General features: G+C 52.5%; 5 protein-coding genes across 5 annotated transcripts; 2 read left to right on the top strand and 3 right to left on the bottom strand.

Moving 5' to 3' along the window:
* Positions 1 to 4,276: 4,276 nt before the first annotated feature.
* On the top strand, positions 4,277 to 5,666 carry epoA-3 (putative epoxide hydrolase; the record flags this gene model as incomplete). The annotated part of the gene is made up of 4 exons (XM_037319405.1): positions 4,277 to 4,928; positions 4,984 to 5,170; positions 5,228 to 5,513; positions 5,574 to 5,666. The coding sequence occupies 4 exons, from the start codon at positions 4,277 to 4,279 to the stop codon at positions 5,664 to 5,666; spliced, it is 1,218 nt and encodes a 405-aa protein (XP_037181652.1).
* A 239-nt stretch (positions 5,667 to 5,905) lies between these two features.
* Positions 5,906 to 7,920, bottom strand: CGCA056_v004151 (uncharacterized protein; the record flags this gene model as incomplete). The annotated part of the gene is made up of 4 exons (XM_037319406.1): positions 5,906 to 6,044; positions 6,102 to 6,968; positions 7,038 to 7,622; positions 7,685 to 7,920. The coding sequence occupies 4 exons, from the start codon at positions 7,918 to 7,920 to the stop codon at positions 5,906 to 5,908; spliced, it is 1,827 nt and encodes a 608-aa protein (XP_037181009.1).
* A 972-nt stretch (positions 7,921 to 8,892) lies between these two features.
* CGCA056_v004152 (D-lactate dehydrogenase) lies at positions 8,893 to 10,375 on the bottom strand (the record flags this gene model as incomplete). Its single annotated transcript, XM_037319407.1, has 7 exons — positions 8,893 to 8,965; positions 9,019 to 9,092; positions 9,141 to 9,170; positions 9,224 to 9,405; positions 9,475 to 9,704; positions 9,761 to 10,291; positions 10,344 to 10,375. The coding sequence occupies 7 exons, from the start codon at positions 10,373 to 10,375 to the stop codon at positions 8,893 to 8,895; spliced, it is 1,152 nt and encodes a 383-aa protein (XP_037181654.1).
* Positions 10,376 to 12,732: 2,357 nt separating this feature from the next.
* On the top strand, positions 12,733 to 13,503 carry CGCA056_v004153 (uncharacterized protein; the record flags this gene model as incomplete). Its single annotated transcript, XM_037319408.1, has 1 exon — positions 12,733 to 13,503. One exon carries the CDS (start codon positions 12,733 to 12,735, stop codon positions 13,501 to 13,503), a length of 771 nt encoding a protein of 256 aa, XP_037181011.1.
* Positions 13,504 to 13,731: 228 nt separating this feature from the next.
* On the bottom strand, positions 13,732 to 17,460 carry VWA5A (von Willebrand factor A domain-containing protein 5A; the record flags this gene model as incomplete). The annotated part of the gene is made up of 1 exon (XM_037319409.1): positions 13,732 to 17,460. The coding sequence occupies one exon, from the start codon at positions 17,458 to 17,460 to the stop codon at positions 13,732 to 13,734; it is 3,729 nt and encodes a 1,242-aa protein (XP_037181809.1).
* Positions 17,461 to 19,907: the final 2,447 nt, after the last annotated feature.

A 19,907-nucleotide genomic window follows, 5' to 3' on the forward strand; every position in this document is an offset into this window, starting at 1 on the left:
AACGTCAATGTTCAAATATCTTACCTTCGCAACATCAATCAGGGCGGAATTTCCCGTGAGACCATTACCATTTCTTCAATTCGTGCCCACTTTCTATTTGTCCCTTCCCATTTGTTGTTCATTGTGGCCCAGAAAGCGGCGCAAGAGCAAGTCCAAACTTGATCCGACGACTAACATCGCTGTTCCATGTAGAAAAATGGCCCTTATGCATTGGAGTTTCACCTGCCATGTTACACGTGTAGAGAGAATACCGCAAGACGAGGCGACCTGCGTCCAACATCCGATCATCGACCAATTCGAGAATCCTTCGATATTTCATTCTTATCAGGAACGCCGGACATTTTGTCCACCACAACAGACTTCCTTTACGAAAGTCAAACGTCCATGTGTGTGATAGGGTGGAATCTATCCCAGTGGACAGCGTTGAGGTTTACCGATACTTACTTTCATGACCACTCCGACTCTCAGAATCCACACATGCTTCCATTTCTTTCCGGGATTCACAAAGTAGGAACAGGCGCAGATGCGTCCGAATTAAGCAACTCCGAGTTCATTAAAGACCCCCGGGAATATTTCTTGGTCGTGATTCAAGCTCATGTAGCAAGAAATGAAGAAGAATGGTCTCGTACACTGTTTCATGTGCGCAAAAGGATCGAGTAATATGTAAGGAGCCCGTCAGTTTGTCAATTTCGAGTGTCGTTTAGGATCGCAATTCAACCCGAAGGCCGAGATCTGTCATGAGGACATTACCTAAATGTCTTTTCTCTTTGTCTTAGTTTATTAACATGATGCAGCTATCACATCCCGAGATTCTATTGAGCCGGAGAAATACGAACCTTTCCACGGTTTACGATGATAGTAAGGAAGTAGAGGCTTCTGAAGCTTGGATCAATCAAACCGATGTTCTTCTTGTTCAAATGATTAATTTGCTCGCAAATACCACGGAGAGTCTGACCAGATTCCTGGAAACTACATTCGCTCAGTTCACCCGTGAGAGTGAGACGGATGAGCCTCTCGCGACTCGGATAACGACACATTTCAGCGACATTGCCGATTTGATTGAGAATATGAATGGAATACTCTTGGAGCTCACAAAATCCCAAGAACATGTCAAGAGATTTAGGGATCAGGCAAGTCTTTTGAAGTGTGGAACAAAACAGAGGCTAATTGACTTCGATAGCTGGCTTTGCATATTGCTGTAGAAGATGGCCGATACATCCGACTGCAATACTTCAACAATCCATTACATTGGTCAGTTGATACGGCGCGAGAAGTATTCGGTACTGGCTCTGCTTTCAGAGAACCAAGGGGTGAATTCCTCCAAGGGCGCCATGACGGACATCCCGACCAACAAGAGCCTAGCATCAACCCTTCGAAGTATCTTACCGGAAAACTGAGGGAAACCTTCGGTCTTCCCACGGAGAAGTCTCGCGACATCCATTTGAGGCCACCGGCGATGAGGACAGTAAGTAATAGGCGCTTTACTGCCATGAGAAACGAGCTGCAAAATACCTTTACGGAGACATCCACAAGTGGTAGTACAAGGAGCCAATATTTCAGTGTGCATCCTGAATCCACCAAGCCTTCTTCAATAGAAGTGGACTCCCTGCATTCTTTGCGGCACCAAAGACAGTCCGAGACGATGGTCCCGAGTGTGGGTACCATTGACTCTGGCCGAGAATCCGAGGAGGCTGATGACGACATTATCGACATCCAGTCGATTCTTTCTCTTAACGACGATATAATATCACTGGATGACTCCGGACCTGTTGACTGGGATTTCATCATGGTAGCAGTGAGCTACGTAGCTGGCATGCTGACTGATGACCCTGAACTCCGGGCTATGTATCAGTATGCAATCAGCCACTTGGACGAGAACAGATTCATGAAGAATCACAGAAGATTACTCAAGAGCTACTTCATTCTCTTACAGTCTCAGGCTCATAAGACAGATCAGACTAGTTCTATTGCCTTTCTAAGGTCAAGAAAGCATAGAAATCTGATCTCAAGCAAGATATTGGGGAATGTATCCCCTCAGAAAGCCTTTCAAAGTGGATACCTACGCGAAGAATTGCAGAAGAATGAAAACCGCGGCCTCACTATAGAGAGTTATCTTAGAGGCCCCGAAGAGACGTATGGACCAGGTTCAGAGGCCAAAAGTTCATGCCTCGGAAACGATGGCGATGACCGCGAGGTCTCTGATAACGACGAACAAAGTGACAGCGATACGGACGATGGCGAAGCGTCTAAATTTACGGTTTCTATATCATGCGAAGAACTAGCAGAAACTCGGCAGTTTCTCACTTCAGGCGTGGCGTTGACAAAGTTCAAAACCGACTTTCGAGACTTTCTCTTTCCGAAGGCGAAAGTAGAAAAGGGGAAAGCCACATTCGGAGTTAAAGGACAGTCTCAAAACTGGGCACAACGTTACAAATCAAATTTCTTTGGTTGGATAGATGACGTTTGGAAACCGCCCACGTCGAATCACCACAGAATCAGATACACCTGCGTAAGAGGCCACCCAGGTCGCCATCATTTCCAAATAACAGCTGACGTTTTGTCTCAGGCTTGTGGCGAGAACATGTTCTTGGACGTCAAAGAGCTAAGCCTTGGTGGAGTTGTGCGTTTCTGCAACGGATTGTCGAAAAATGGGGCTACCAACATAGTTCTCTATCCGCCAAGTGAAGACTCAACAGCCGGCCCCTCTACCCCTTTACCAGCATATTTCAGGCCGACAAGAAATCAGTCCGATAGCCCACATAGAGCCGAATCTAGCTCTGACGGAATGCCCTCGTCATCTTCGGGAAGAAGACCTTCGACTCCAACATCAACTACTTCGTGGTCTGAGAACGACGTCTCGATTCCTGGACTAACCCAGGGTCCTCAGTACCTGTTGATGTGTATCAAACGGAAAAAATTACATATCCTCGTGCAAATTGAGTGCAGCTCATTCAAAAATGACCAGTATCTCTTCCAGGAAATACTAAAGGAGTACACGGCTCTTCGTGAAGCCTCAGAATGGAAACCCTCTTCCCTTTTACCATTGTGGAGTCGTTCAACATTGAAACGCGCATCAACACTCCTCCAACACCACGGCTGGGTTGGTTCTATTCTTCAGCCTCTGAGCTCACTGGATAAGATTCGATTCTACAAAATGAGCACGGCAGACTTCGTCAAGGTCTGATTTCTTCCCCTGTTATGAAAGTGAGACTGACGGTTTCGTAGTTTCATCTTGTTCCTGTTCGCGAGGAGACCGTTCCAAGAGGGTTCAAACGAACAGAATTTCCACCATGCGCAGAGGTAAAATCGGGCAACTATCTGTATCGGCCTGTGCCTATGAATGATGTCGAATTGGACTTCATACCTCTTTCCCACCTCACTCTACCGGGAAAACACAGCGACGACGGTTGGCTTACCATGTTCCCCAAGAAGTTGCACATTCCTCTGAGTCGTCTACCTGGAGTTGCGAATCCATCGGTTGTAGGATGGGGCATTATTGTCAACGAAGTCTTCAACTGGACCCATTTTCTCTTATTAGCTCTTATTGGAGTTGTTCTTATTAGCATTGTCGTGGCTGTGTACTGGGGCATATCGTCGGACGCGTCTTCCGCCTTTGGACTCGGAGCATTTCTGGTAGCAGTTTGTACGCTATCTATTTCTCTCACTTACAGCTACTGGCAAGATGGGTTGCAGTGAACCTGCCCCAATAATATCGCTGCTCATTTTAACGAAATCGTTTCTTATGACGTTACCTCACTGAACGAATGCGGGCTCCTCTTTACTTCCGGTGTGACTCAATTCACTCCAACACAGCAGTGTTACATGCAGATCAACCGAATAATTAAGTGGTCCGGAAAAGATCATACGCGGTGGACTTATGCATGCATGAGCTCAACACCCCCGACAATCCCGGACTTTGGGCTGTCCGTCCGCCCCGTCTACCGAGGTGCCCCACTTTCACCCGCGGGGAACACGGGATGATCCATCGAATGGCAGGCAACGAGCGGCGGACTTTGCACTACGGACGGGATCGTGCGGTCATAGTGTCGAATTCCGCATGAGAGAAAGTTTAAACGTATCCTTGCCTGTCGTGTTCGGTAGTGTTCGAGCGGGGGGATTGATAATCCATAGCATCCGTTCCACAGTAGAATCTACGATATACTTAAAGATCCCCATCGTCCTGTGTCTCAGTTGTTCTGTTGAATAAACCAAACCTATTCACTGCCATCTCGTACAACTACCCCGTCGACCCAAGCGGACTGCATTGATATTCACCATGGCCCATGCATATGGAACCGTCCCGGCAGGTGCGCCGAAGCAGCCTGAGAAGTTCACCCTTCGCATTCCAGACCAGGAGATCGCAGACTTCAAGAAGCTCGTGGAACTGTCCAAGATTGGTCCGGACACGTACTACAACCAGCAAGAGGATCGACGGTTCGGAGTCACCCGAAAGTGGCTTATCAATGCCAAAGAGACCTGGCTCAAGTACGACTGGCGGAAGACGGAGGATCGTATTAACTCATTCCCCAACTTCAAAGCCAAAGTCCACCAGAAAGATATTGGAACAACAGACGTTCACTTTGCCGCCCTTTTCTCGTCCAAGAAGGATGCGCTCCCTATCATCTTCATGCACGGATGGCCTGGCTCTTTTCTGGAGTTCTTGCCCATGCTCGACTTGCTTCTGAAGAAGTACACGCCAGAGACCCTGCCGTACCATGTCATTGTCCCATCATTGACCGGCTACGGACTATCAGCGTCATCCGCTCCAGTTGATAAGGAGCTTGCCCTGGACCAGGTTGCAGGTGTAATGCATCAGCTCATGATCGACCTCGGATTCGGAAACGGTTATGCGGCTCAAGGAGGTGATGTCGGAAGCTTCATGGCTAGACTGATGTCCGCCAGCTTCAAGGAGTGCAAGGCTGTTCATTGTGAATTGCATGGAAAGAAGAAGATATCCTTGAAATATTTGCTAACGACCACCAGTGAACATGCTCTATCCTGGCCCCGATGACGCTGGAAGTGTTGACGTCTTGACTGCTCAGGAGCAGCAGATGACACAAAAGATGCTGAAGTGGCGGTCGACAGGAATGTCTTACGCTCTTGAGCACGGTCTCAGGCCCGCGACTATTGGACTTGTTCTTTCAGCCAGTCCCATCTCACTGCTTGCTTGGTAAGAATCCCAGAGGCAAAACAATAATTCAGGAACGCAATACTGATGAAGTCGCAGGATCGGCGAGAAGTATCTGGAATGGGTCGACGACCGGTACCCGCTACAGCTGGAGACAATCCTGGACCTCGTGAGTCTGTACTGGTTTACATCCACATTCCCCCGGAGTGTATACCCGTACCGCCCGCTGGCAGTGTCAATCAGCTCTGGAAGCCAACTCCCAATCCCGACATCCAAGGAGACGCCGTTGGGATACTCGCTGTTCCCTAACGAAGTGAGCTTCATGCCCAAGGCATGGGCGGAAGCGGTCTACCCCAATCTGAAATTCTATCGCACACACGAGAAGGTAAGTGAAGCCATACCAACCAGATTTTTTGACGTTGAAAATGCTAACATAACCCCAAAGGGCGGTCATTTTGCGGCTCTTGAGCAGCCGGAGCTATTCTTGGAGGATGTCGAGGAATTCTTTAAGTTGGTGAGGGCTACGTCAAAGATTTGATCTAGCCGGCAAATTTGTTGGAAAGCCTCAGTTTTAGTTAGACGAGTGAAAATCTAAAACACGAGTTGTCATTCGAATGGGTATGCTATCATAAAGTCGTGATTCTCCAGTCCTTCTAATCCTTTCGCCACCCTCACACATTTCCCAGTGGCGCCGGCTATTATCTTCAAACGCCATCGCCACGATTCATAACCCTGAAGCCAGCTTCAAAGTGTAAAAAAAGACTTCATGCTACATTGTTATTGCCTAATGTAGACATTTACCTCAGGCTTGTCCTTCATCTGACTGTATGTACCTTCAGGGTAAGCAATCGGATCATAGGCGACGCGAGTTTCCGCCTTGTTGACAGGCGCGTATCTTCCCTTGCGTCGCATGTATCTGCGATGTATGTTAGAAGACCGTATCGTAGGAAAAGGACACCCTTGAGAAACGTACATGAAAACTCCAGCAACGATGGCGATAATGAGTAGACCAGCGCCGACACTGATGCCGACAATGACCTTCTTATCAACTCCGCCCACCTCGCCGTCCAAGATGTCACCGGTGCTAGTGGGAGTCGCAGACGCTGTTGAAGTAGTGGGCGTGAAGACCTTTGGAGTACCGCTTGTCGAGATCATAGACTTGACTCCTGATCCGAAGTTCTCAACCCCTTGAACAGCTGCGTTTGTGGCCGCGGGGAAAGTAGCCTCTACTCCAGATGCAACGGCAGTGACGAAAGTCTCCGTGGCAACAAACTTCCTCAGTGTCTGCAGCGCAGGAGGACAGTTGACCAAGCCTGTCGTCAAGCACTCAATGCCGGTATATGTCACCTTCTTCTCCAAAGTCGTGGTAGTGAGGTCGTCACGCTTTGCTTTCGAGGTAGTAGTAGCTGAGACCGTAGCAACAGTCGTGGTCGGCACCCTCTTCTGAGCACAACCGTCCGCGAGCGTAGTGAAGAAAATCGGGATTTGTGTGTTGGGCGTCGGGCCCCAGATACGATCACCAATCTCCACTGATGCACCTGCGGCGGCGCCGAGCGCGAGCTGGTACGCGTTGACCGCGCGAAGTACGCAGCCATCCTCGTCAGCTTCAGGGAGGACGGTGACGTTGGTGCTCAGCTCCGCGATGTTGGCAAACACTGCGACTTCGATGCCAGCGGAAGCGCCGGGGATAGTGACGGTCTTGTTGAAGAACTCGATCTCTTTGCTGTCGATGGGAGAAGAGATCTCAATGCCGGCGTTGATGCCGACGCGGAGGACGGCCTTCATGACTGCGCCGGCACTTTCGATGACAACTGGGAGGAATTCGAATTTGCCCCCACCGCTGTTACGCATGACTTTGTTAGCAAGGTCTCTCTGGTGCGATAAACTTGGAGTGGTGGAGGTAACTCACAATGCGACACTCGATACGTTCTTTGAGAACAACGCAATGTCAAGAGTAACGCCATCATCCATCTTGATGTGGAAGCCGGTGCTCATTTGGATCTCAGTCTCAACGTTCAAAATGAGGTCCACATTGAAGACAACTCCAAGAAGCAAGTCATCGCCAATCTGTGAACCCAAAGGAGTCGTCGAAGTGTATAGGTTGAGAGTGTAAGACAGGCCAGCCGACAGAGTTGTGTCAAGCTCCATGTACATCTCAAAATCATCGAAGCCGAAGCCGAGCTTGCACTCTGGGAACTCGGGGATATCAACATCAAAAGTGATGTTGAGAGGAGGAAAATCAAAGTCGTCGATATCAAAGCCGTCGGACAGCTTCTTGACAACCCCGGTAACATAGTCTTTGGCGTAAGTGGTAATGTTGTCGAAGGTCTCCTCGAACTCGTTGCCGATTTCCTTGATGACGCCTGTTGCATTGAAGGTGCCATCAATGGTGAAATGCGCGTTGGCTTTGCCCTTGACGTAACACTTGGTGCAGACGATGCTGATCCCGGCGGTTGCTGTGACGTTCTCCGTGCCAACAGCAACATCTTGCTCACTGGAGTTAGGTGTGGTCAGCATCAGAGGAGTGAGACGAGACAAAGCGCATGGAATACTTACAACTTGAATAGGACGGCATTGTCGAAGCTCTTTTCCAAAGATGTGCTGTTGCTGAATTTCTCCTTCCGACCTTCGACTCTTGCATTTGCGATAGACCGACGAATAGCTTGAAGGGTATCTGAGGCCGTTTTGCCAGGGTTAGTGCGCACCACCAGATCAACTGGCGATTCGGTTGATGCCACAACCAGGCTGGTCATGAAAGCCCACAGAAGGGCCCAGAAGAACTGCGGATGCATCGTGGCTACAAAGTCTTGTGAAGAGTATAGAGGACTGGAAATGTCAAAATCCCATCCTGTTCAAACATTGGGGAGCTGAGTTCCTTTTGAGGAAGACCCCCACATCGCGGGGGCTTCAGTGGCTGTTTGATGTGCGAAGGGATGAACGCCTGCTCCTGTCACTACAATACGGTCCCCTGCAACGCCCTGCAAGGCTTGATCAGCCCCATGCGAGTCGGTTTTGGATGGTCGGCGCAGCAGGCTCAGCTCTCGGCCGAGTATGTCCAATTGGGTCCCAACAGCATGATAAGACATGCAGGAAGCAGAAATGCTTCAACTACGGTAGCCTGCGCAAGACTCAAAATTGACGAAAGATGGGATTTTTACGGTAGAAGATGGTGGCGTTCGGTAATGAGCCAGGATCAACAGAATCGGCGCCGTTGACAGGCAATGCCCGTGCTCGCCAGTTTAGACCGCGCCGCCAGGGGAACAGTCGACGCGATGCCCCGCGTGGCTCACCAACAATCAGCAGCTCAATTGATCGGATGCCAGTCTTCCATACCCAGGCAGCAGCAGTCCGAGTCAGGTCACGGAGAAGGAACCGGTCTTGGCAGTCAGGAAGGGGTTGCAAACTGCGACGTGCGAACTACGGCCAGCAAGAGTGAAACGCTGTTGGAAGGGACAAACCGATTGCGACCGCTGCTTCTCGCGCTGAAACTGCCATTTATCAACCAGACGAACCAACTGCAGCATGCACGAAAGAGGCGTTCGTGGTGGGAAAATAGAAACTCGAGGGGGTGTTGTTGGCCCCCACGTGGTGTTGGTTGCTACCATTTGCTACATGGCCTCCACTATTGCGACCCCGAATCATGGCACTGCATGCACCTGGTTTCAGGCCGGTTTGCTTGTCCTCCTGGCAGCCTTGCCTCAGATATGCAACAAACAACACCAAGAATGCCTGTCGCGATGGCGGAGTTGTGGCACGGTGCGTGCTTACTCGACGTCAACAGCCTTGGCCGTGGATTTGGGCGGTAGGTCGAAGACCTTGCCTGGGTTCATGATCCACCTGTAATACGTGTAAGGACATAGCCTAGCTGTGGAATATGCGGGGACACTCACGCAGGATCAAAAGATTGTTTGATGTTTTTCATCAAGCCAATGGTGTCGACGCCAAGCTCGTCTACAAGACAATCCTAGAAATGGTGTCAGTTCCGTACAGTTACAGAGGACAGGAACCAAACCTTTTTGCCAATGCCAATGGCATGCTCTCCCTGTAGGCCGTCAACAACGATTTAAAGATACTTCTAGCCAGCAGTCGACTTACGGAAATCGTGCCTTCCATCTCAAGAGCGCGATTCATCATATTGTGAACGCACCGAGAAACACCCTCCTTGTGCTCAGCGTTCTTAGGATCATACATCACCGCTTGGTGGAAGTTGCCGTCACCGACATGCCCGATAACACTGGCAAAAAGACCAAGAGCTCCGGAGTCCTCCTTGGATTGGGCTACATGTTGTGGCACTGTTAGAGTGTCCTTCCTGTTGGATGCCTGGGGCCGTGGTAGTGCCAACTCACCAATGATCTCGGCTAGCCTGGAAATGGGCACAGCCACGTCCGTAGACCACATCGCATATCCATCTGGCTTGATGGAGGTCATCGTCCAAAGGGCCTCCTTTCGCGCAGCCCACAGATCTGCCTCCTCCTGCTTATTACGCGCGAAGAAAATATTGCCGGGCTTGGAAGGGTCTACGATACGCTTCACCTTCGCAACATCTGCCTTGATGCCCTCGGTTGTCCCCGCGAACCTAAGCGAAACTCTCATCAGCTGGGAATTGAACGGGGTTGTCCAGGGACCACTTACTTGAGAAACAAAGTGGGACTCTCATCCCAAGCAGTTTTGCGCACAGCCTCGCTTCCGTGCCGGTTGATTACCTGCATCTGAACCTCGTCCATAAACTCCAACGCACCGAGCTGGATCCCGGAACGAATCAACTTCGTCGCCGCCTTAGCTGCCTCGCCAATGCTCGGGAACGAGACAACGGCAACGCTCGTATCCTCCGGCACTACCGCCAGTTTCAGCGTGATCTCCGTAACGAGGCCGAGAGTACCTTCAGCCCCAACAAACAGAGATGTAAGATTGTACCCGGCAGAGTTCTTCCTCGGACGCTTTCTGGTCTTGATCACGCGGCCATCAGCGAGGACGACGGTCAGGTTCAGGACCCAGTCCTTCATGGTTCCGTAGCGGAACGCGTTGGTACCGCTGCAGTTGGTAGAGACCATGCCCCCGATCATCGCGGTAGGAGAGGGGTCCAATGGCAAGAAGAGGCCAGACTCCTCGATGGACTTATTGAGGTCAACCCAGTTGACTCCTGGCTGGACAACTACGTCCATGCTGGCACCGGTTTGTTAGCACTTAATCATCAACGTTAGGGCTGGTCAATTACTCATCGGGGTGGAAGGCAACGATCTTGTCCATATGTACAAAATCTACACAGATTCCACTGTATGGAGAGGAGAAGCTCCCTTCCACAGAAGAGCCAGCTCCAAATGGCACTGCACCCGTCAAAATCGAACACAACTTGAAGTTCGGAGGCCACACTTACCTATTGGACATCTGTGCTTGTTGCATATCTCCGCAATTTTGGATACTTCCTCGGTATTGCGAGGGTAAACAATCGCCACTGGACGTCCTTTCGAGTTGGACGTTGACCAGTCTGAATGGCCATGTCGCTCTATTTCGTCCTGGTCGTAGCTAACTGCCTGAGGGCCTAAAGCGTCTTCAATATCTTTGGCAGCCTGCCGTTTTGTCAGAATGCCCAGTCACGGCTGGAGGCTCCATCGTACCCGTTTCATCGTTTTTTCATCGGCAAATTTTACACGAGAAAGTTTGACATTTGCTCGAGTTAGATGATCTGTGGCAAATTCTTCAATGGTAGTATCGAAATAAGATTCCGCCAGCGTTATAACCACCAAGAAGACTACCGCGAACCGAAAGGCTTCGGCCCACTCCTTCGGATCAGAAAAGAATTCTGCCGGCGTCCGCACCCGCGAGGCATCACTTTTTGAGCTTTGCGGGCCAGCATCTCGTGGTTTTGTCTTCGGAAAGGGCCTGGAGGCAGATGCATGGCGGAGTTGAGAGTTGTGAGGGCTGAATGTCAGCCCAGGCAGACGTCCGCGGACAACGGATCGCGGCCCATTCTGGAAGAGAGATCTGCGAGGCAGGGGGGCGGCTGACCGCGTGAGCGCACGACTGAGCATTGCGAAAATGCCCAAAAATGGTCGATGCGAGAGTTGCCGGTATTCGCAACCACGTGCGTGAAGACTGTCGCGGTTGGTGGTCCGGGATGAGGTGGCCGGGTGCGGGGTTTCTGCAGGTGGGTTTATGGGGGTTGACGCACACCAAGAGCCTTGATATAAAGTTCAACCAGGTAGCTCAGACCCAGTGCTCCGGTCCAGAATCTGTGATATTGTCGCGACTTTGGTGGGGGAATGTGAGCTCGCGACTGATGGAAAACGATGAGCCGGGTACGACGCGTCCGAATTTTGCCCCGCCGATCCGGTCTTGTCTGGGGCGATTCGGCTCCGGAATTGGATTATGCCGAGGCATGCCGGGGAGAGAGTATCATCCGCTCTGATAACACACATCGCAATTACTGAATGATGCAAATCGCTTTGTTATTTGCTTGACATGGATGGTTTCAATTGTCGTCCATCTCTTCATGAAAACAGTTAAGACCGCGAGACTTGTCATAAAGACGTATGTCGATATGTCCAATAGCTTCACCAACAGACAATACTGGTCAAGTATGTATACCACGAGCTGTCGCAAACAAGATATAAATATGAAACTCGGGTCTAACTATAGTAGAGACATATACAACGAGTTTCTGGGAAGGACTGCCTAGATAAGCAGCGGTCTAGTTGAAGCCCCGCTGACAACTTTACTTGCCAGAGAGTCTGTGGCGAGTTTCCGACGAAGGTCATGTACTACGGCGCACTTCATGAAAGCTGTGCGAATTTACTTCCATTCAAAATGCACAGTTGCACGCTGATGCAGTGTGTGTCGATTTGCAGGCCCAAGTCTTGTCAGCAGAGTGGACGCATGGGATCACCTATAACCTCAGTATTCAACTATTAAACATATATAAAGTCCTAGTCACAAGAACATAAGATTGTCGCTTGACATGCCATCTAAGATAATGAACACAGAGAGCATAAACACAAGTTCTATTAAAGTAGCTTTTAATGGCTAAGAATTATTTCTTTAGTTTGTAGTGCCTAATCAGGTCATGTCTCGGGAAAATCCAAAGAACAGGATGAGTATGAGAGGCAGCAGATGATACTTATTCATAAAGCCTTCATCCACGTCCTGTTTCTTACATGTACTATGTTAATATCACGATTAAGTTCCTATTTTCTTTCCACGCGTAGTCTGGAACTGAAAATTGCAATCATGTATAGGCGCTGGCGTGAATTGCGTCTGTTGTTAGTTCCATCTCGTGAATACAACATCGTTTTTGGTCTTGTAATTGCTCTGAACTGCGAGACCTTCAATGCAGAACACTAGACTCTCGCAGCCGTCATCAAATCAAGTCACAGCGATACGTACATATGTAGACACACCGCCGAAGGATGATTCGCCCGCCCCCGTCTGACGCGGGAGCCAAACACCGCTAGCCGCCCCAAACATACCACCTTCCCGATCTCGCACCCACCACCAACCGTGACTCACCCAGCCTGTCCACCCTCACAATCTCGCTCAAATTTGCCAAAACGCCAGGTGAACACCATAAGCCGCCGGTGAACCATCCCCATCCTCCCGTTCTGCGCGCCATGTCGCCCAAGTTCATCGTCCTCCCCAAATCCCACCCCTCCCTCGCCAAATTCCTCCAACTCTCCGACCGCTACAAGGCCTTCCGCCTGCTCTCGCTGCGCCTCTCCCCCGAGAGCTTCGGGTCGACGTACGCCCGCGAGGTCGCCTTCGCGCCGGATAAATGGCTTGCGCGGCTGGCGAACCCGCTCGCGACGACCATCGTCGCCGTCGATGACGGGGTTATCCCGCCGTCGCCCGTGCAAGCGCCCAGCGATGTAGATCTCAGCATCGAGACGGCAGATGCGGACGCGGACTTTGAGCTCGCTTTGGATGCAGAGTGGCTGGCCTCCCTCACGATCTCAGGGCCGCTCGACACCAAGACGCTGGCGACACATTTGCATCTTGAAGAGTCGTTTGTGGATTTCGGGCCGGCGCATGAATTGGACCTCGGGCCTGCGAGGAAGTGCGACAGGCCGACGAGGGAGTTTGTCGTGAACGGGATGTACGTGCTGCCGATAGCGAGGGGCAACAGCTTGGGGGTTCAGATTCTGGAGTATGCCAAGAGGTATGTTGCGGCTGAGGCGAAGGTTTCTGGGGAGAGGGTGAGGCTGTTGTTGATTGTGGATAACGACAACCCTGCGGCAAGGAGGACGTATGAGAAGTGCGGGTTTGGGGTGGTGCATCGGTATTGGTTCGATGATTATCGTGAAGGGAGGGGGACGAGAACTGAGGCGGCGGTGATGGTGGTTGATTTGAACGATGGGGATGGGATTGTGAAGAAGGCTGGGTAGGTCATTCACTTCACAGAAGAGAGAGGCAAAAAGGCTCGCATATGAACACGATTATGAAGCAACGAAGCGAGGGTCACATTTCACGGAACACGCACTTTCCATAGCAAGCAATCTTTATTATTATTTTCTTAGGACCGGTCTTTCCGGCTTCCACATATCTCATGGTCTTGGTTCCTAACCCATGTTTTAACCGATTTCATCGTCATCACATTCCTACATTCAATGTCTTCAAAACAGGGCCTCAGCCGCAGTCAACACCTTCCCAACTTCATCATCCTCAATCTCCTTCTCAAGCCACGCGACAGCCTTCTCCTCCATCATCTCCCAGCTCTCACTCTCATGCGCCAGCTTCTTGCGCAAGAACGCGACCACCACCGAGGTAGCCACCACGTTCTGGCTCGCCTGAAAACTCGCCAGCGCATCGTTGACGTGCTGTTCCGTGACATCCAGCGCCTTCAGCAGCTGAGCAGACCAGGCCCAAAAGCCGCTAAAGTCCTGCATCTCGACGAGCGCGGAGAACTTGTCGGCACCATCCTCATCGACCTGTGCGTCATCGTCCTCGTCTACCTCGGCCTCAACGCTGAACATGTTGTTTCCAGCGCTCCTTCGCTTCTTCTTGTGAACTGGGGCGGCAGGCTTGGGATCGACGTCTTCGTCTGAGTAGTCGATGAGGTCCTCGTCGGGAAGTGGCATGGTCGCGGCGTCGCTCATCTCCCTTTGGTATTGGGCCAGCATGGATGGGTCAACTTGTTTGGTAGGCGGAGCGAGTGCGGCTGCTTGAACAGGCGCCGGGGCTGGAGCGCCGAAGAGACCGCCGGTTGACGTCGAGGTGCCGAAAAAGCCGCCGCCTGTAGGGGGGGCCGCGGATTGCACGGCTGGACGGGCGAGGGCGTTGCTTGCGAACGCCCGTGGAGCACCTGAGAAGCAAGAGGATGAGCTACCAAACAGACCACCAGTCATGGGCTTGCTTCCAAATGCAGAAGAGCTCGCGCCTGGTGGAGTGGATATTGGAACGCCGAACAAACCACCAGCTGTCGGCTGGCTGCTGAACACAGATGTAGTCGCAGCCGGTGCAGGTGGCGAGACAGGAGAGTAGCTTGGGGAGTTGCCTCCATATACGGGAGAATCTCCTCCAAAGGAAGGCGACCTGCATCCAAACTGTGACCCAACTGGTGATGTGACAGGCGAGGTGGCTTCAAAATTGCTAGGGGAAGTGACGACACCATAATTCACACCACTACCAAAAGCGGTCGCGATGGGTGCAGGGTGGGGGGAAGAGGGCGCGCCGAACAGGCTGCCGCCTACGAATTGGGGAGCGGGCGTACCTTGCGCCATGCCGACTGGCTGAATGCGTTTGGACCTGTCTTGACGGAGCTTCATGAGTCCTTGCTGATGGTTTTGTAGTTGTAGCTGTTGTTGCTGCGGTTGGATCTGCTGTTGCTGCTGTTGCTGTTGTTGTGCCTGTTGCTGTGCGAGGCCCATCGCCTGCCTCTGCATGATGCTCTTCCTTGCCGAGTGTGCTGTGTTTCTGCAGCGGCGGTCTTCAGCCATGTCAGGAATACCCTGCCAATCTGGGTCTCTTCTAGGTGCGGGGACCTCCTCAACAGGTGATTCGACCGCATCTCTATCGTCGTCGTTGGCCTCGACCGCGACGAAGGAGCACCACTTGCCTCCGACTTGAAATCCCACACCGAGACGGACCGCCTCGCGCTCGACCATGGCCGGGAAACGGCCGGGATGGCTCTTCTGCAGCTCCTTCCCGTCCTTGCCTTTGGCGTGGAAGATCCAGCCGCGGCCCTCTTCAAGCTCCTTGACGGCTTTGCGGGCTGCGAGTTGGTGGATCGTCTCGGCCTTCTCGGAGAGGGCCGTGATGGGGATCTCGAGTTCCAGAGGACCTTGAGATGAAGTTCCGCGAAGGACCACAGACGAGGGAGTTCTGTTCCTGAGTGCCCGGTCTGGCGATAACAGGAGGTAGACGCTGGTCCGGCTGTAAGGGTACAGGGGCGGGATACGGAAGGGCGCCTGGAGGATCTTGGGTGGCTTGACGGTGGGCACATGGGAGAAGCGCTCGGTGCCAGTTCCATCGTCTTGCTGGTTGGTGTTTTCCATGTCGACGTCTTCGGAATCCGGGTCAAAGAGGGAGATGGGCTTCTGGGCCTCCGGCGCAGGCTTCTCATTCGAGGGTTCAGCCGTGGGAGATGCGTGATTGATGATTTCAAAGTCGTCCTCGGGCTCGGTTTCCGAATCTGCGTCGGCGTACTTGACCTCAAGGGAGTAGTCCTTCACGTGTGGGGTGAGAGCTCCCTTGAGCATCCGGACGACCTTGCCCGACATCTTCTCCTTCTCGGAAACCGTCTGCGAAAAGCCCTGGCCTGCACGAGCGAGGCCCTCGACCAAGGCATGGCTGACGCCGCGGCCGATGCCCAGAGTGAACAGCCGAACACTGCCCTTGGAGTCCTCCACATGCTTGTTGACCATGCCAAACAGGTTCTCGTGGTTCCAAACCTCACCATCCGTCAGAACAAACACCTCAAGGTCCAGGTCCTTGTGCCGGCGCTTGAAGGTCTCCTCGATGGGCGCATAGAGCTCCGTGCCGCCGTAGTCGGAACCGAACTTGTCGATGTGCTTCATGGCAGTATTCAGAGTATTCTGGTCGTACGTCTGGGACTTGGGGAAGAGGAACGTGTGGCGGCTGCCGAAGCTGCAGATGTTGAACATGCAGCCGACAGGGAGGGACTTCATGTAGATCTGAAGCGCGTTCTTCAGGTCGGCGATCTTGCCCTGCATGGAGCCTGAGCGGTCGCAGACGAAGACGACCTCGGGCTTCGTGGTGGCGAGCTTGAACTTGGGCACCAGAGTGGCCATGATGGCCTGCTGGTGGGGGATTGTGGGATGCGTCTCGAGGACGGCGATGGGGTTGGATGTGTTGGTTGCGATGATCTGGACGATGAAGTCTCTCTCGAGCTCTGCGGTCCCGAGAGAGAGCGTAGCTGAGGCTAGCTGGAAGGATGGGGTGGCGTCGGCACTCATGGTCGAGGTTGAGCCAACGGAGACTGCAATAGGGTGAGAAGGGGACTGGATGGATTTGATGGCGCTGCCATCTGGCATCTCCGCGTCGACGACGATCTCGATGCCATCCTTGGAGGAAACGTTGGGAGCCTTCTCCATCAGAGTGCCGGGGTAGGAGCCGTAGCGGGGGGCGATGCTCGTTGGGATGGTAAGTCTGATGCCGTCGACCTCGGCATCGTGCTTGAGCTCGCCGAGGTAGGCAATCTCGACTTTGAGCTCGGCGCCGGCGGGGGCGTTTCCGATAGTGGTGGTGAACACATCGCTGGCTTCAGGCAACTGCTCGAAGAGGCCAGCAGTCTCTCCCTTGGCGACGGCCGCGTCGTATGTTTTGCGGGCGGTGTTCTTCTCCTGGACAACGCCGCGGACGACGCGGGTGTTGTTGATGGTGCAAGTGAAGCCTACCACCGAGACGCCATCGTACAAGGGAAAGGTGTAGCGGAGCTCGGGGATGACTTCGGTCTTGGATGGGTTGACGAAAGTCTGGGTGAGGGTCGTCCTTGCAGTCGATGCGATCACGCGGGCGTGAACTGATTGAGAGACGGTAGGCAGATAGTTCCGTCGATACCCATAGTGATAGGGTGACGTCGGATCGAGGTAGTAAAGTCCACAGACGTGACCGGCCATGTTGTTGACCTGGCCGCCGAACAAGTTGTGTCCGGTGCTCTGTCCAAAGAGCCCACCTGTGGTACCGTTGCGATGGCCGTTGTTGTTGATCGAGCCAAAGAGACCGCCAGTGGCCGGGCCGTTGCCGAACGGGTTGCTGGTGTTTCCGGTGTTGTTGCTGCTGCCGCTGTTAGAATTGCCAAAGAGACCACCCGAGTTGTTGTTCGAGTTGGAGTCAAGGCCACCAAAAAGACCTCCCGGGGCAGGAGAGCGACCAAAGACCATGATGACGGTAGAATACTTACGATCAAGAGCACGCGAGGTGAAGCAACGCTGATCGAGGGTACGCAAGGATGGCTTGGTGTTTGTGTGTTTGACTTGATTAATGTGATGATTCGTAGAGAAACAATCAGAAAAGGGCCCAGACGATGAGCTGAGTTGTTTTGGATGCTGGAAGAAGTACTAAAGAGAAGCAGACTGAGGCATGAATGAGGGTGCTTCTTATACACCTAGGAGAGAAGGAATGACATCGAGGAGGAGGAGTGGCTTGTATGTGCTCATTGTGGTGTGCCTGTGCTGTCTGGTGGGCACAGGCAAATCCAGGCACCAGCTCCTTGCTCCAAAGCGACCAATCACAGCGCCCGATGGATGCCAAGACGGCGTCTGATTGGCTCAGAGTCCTCCGATCGCTGGTGCCTGTGCCCCTAAACGGGTACCTAGCAGGGCCTAGCAGGGAGTTCTGCGACTCCGCCCAACGTTTTCCGCCGCTGCGTATTCCTCCCCGCTGCATCTTTCATTGACTTTCTTTCCAAACCACTAATCGTCGTCGTCTATCCTGGGCAGACAGCTCTCTGCTTAGAAATGCAGTGCAGTCTGCCTTTAATCAATCTCTTGTATTTTAAATCATTGACCGTTTTTCTTCAATATTAGAAACTCAATCGACAAAATCCCAACTTCTCCAAAGTCTAGGCTGCGAACCATGTCTCGGCTAATGACCGCCGCCTGGCTGCCTTCATAGTGAAGGAGTGCAGTCGTGACTCATAAAATCCTACGACTACGAGCTCAACAAGATGTTTTCACATGCTTGATAATCAAGATGGACCAAAACTCAATTGACGATGGGTGCAATGTATTGATCGCGGCGTTTCCATATGTCGTTCCCTTGATTCAAGCTTCGTCCATGCTTCACGCACTCCGAAGATCAAACTGTGACTCATTGTTCAAATCAGATGAAGCAATGGTCCTTTGGAAACTTCACATCAGGCTGGCTAACAAGTAGCTACTGAGATGAAGGTCTTCTTAGAGCATACAGTGACACATAGAATAGCTTTCTTCAAGACCTCACCAGTACCAGGTCTACTTCGTCCCCTGATACCTGAAGGTCAAGCGCGATAACGTCGTCTCTGCCCTTGACTTCTTGTGTCTGATGAAGCACACCTTTTTGATAGATGCCATACGTGCCCTCTCGAAGCCCGGTAAACTGAGGCTGGACACTGTTCACGACGTTAGCAATCTACTCCACAGCGTTGATATCCACCATCTCAGACTCACCTCTTGCTTGTGCCATCCCACGAGCGCAACGTAACCGCCAGCGCCTGAAACCCCTCATCCCAACTTCCTCGCAAGAAATCAACCCCACTCGCGAGATCAGCATTGTTGACGAAAGGCACAGTCGCAAAGTGCTCCTCATCCCAAGGCTTCTCATACATCGTGCGCTGGCCATCCGGGACGTTGAACCTCGCATACGCAACCGCAGCATTGCCGCTAATCACATCCACAGCGGCACCCCCCTCAGACCTCCCGCTGCCGCCGTAAAACAGGCCTCCATCTTCCCACGTAGGGCTCATCTTCGCATCCGCATACGCAAGCAACCCGTCCACGTGCTCCGGTTCCCCCAACTCCGACGCCCACATCGCCGCGTACGCAAAGTGCGGCTTCGTGAAGGGGAACCCGCTCGCCGGCAGGTTCTGCTCTGCAACCGCTTTCGCGGCCCTGGCGTAGGTGGCCGGGTCCATAGGGTCGAGGCGCTCCGAAGCCACGAGTTCGCGGATTTTGAACGAGACTTCTGGTTCAGGGACGAAGACGTGGCCCTCTGCGGACTTGGCAAGGTAACCCGTGGCAATGTCTTTGCTCGTGCGGCGGGCGAAGTCTGGGTTCCAGGAGTTCATGAATGCGAGCGCCCTGCGGGTGTCAGCTTAGACCTGCGCTTCGGTTTGATGTTGTCGACTTACCAAGAGGTGAAGGCAATGTCGGACGGGGGCTTTGTTCGATTCTGCTTGGGGGAGTACCAGTCGACGAAGAGACCGTCGTCTGAGAGCATGCCCTTTGCTTTCCACGCGGCTTGGTACTTTTCCAACACACCCGGAGAGAGGTCGACCTTGTCCCGGACATCGTTGTATTTCAGTGCAATCAGCTACACCGAAGCGTTAGTTGCTCGTGATGCAGGTTTTGGTGAGAATTCTCTCGCTGACTCACAGGAAATTGGTTGCAGACGACGAATATGCTATTCGGCTCACAGCACACCCCCAACCAGTTCTCCCGCTCCATCTCCCGCAGTATGGCCTCCTGCAGCGTCTTTCTCGTGTAGCAGAACCTTTCCGGCCCCATGCCCCAGAAGATGGGGTTCCAGTTGAACGCGATCGAACCCTCGTCGTCGACCCTGCCCTCGTGGAAGAGCATCTCGTGGAGCGAGACCATGAGAAGGAGATGTCCCGAGTACTAAGCTCTCTAAT

The sequence above is a fragment of the Colletotrichum aenigma genome, assembly GCF_013390185.1.
Source record: "Colletotrichum aenigma strain Cg56 chromosome Unknown KSG_Cg56_contig03, whole genome shotgun sequence".
NCBI classification, from domain to species: Eukaryota; Fungi; Ascomycota; class Sordariomycetes; order Glomerellales; family Glomerellaceae; genus Colletotrichum; species Colletotrichum aenigma.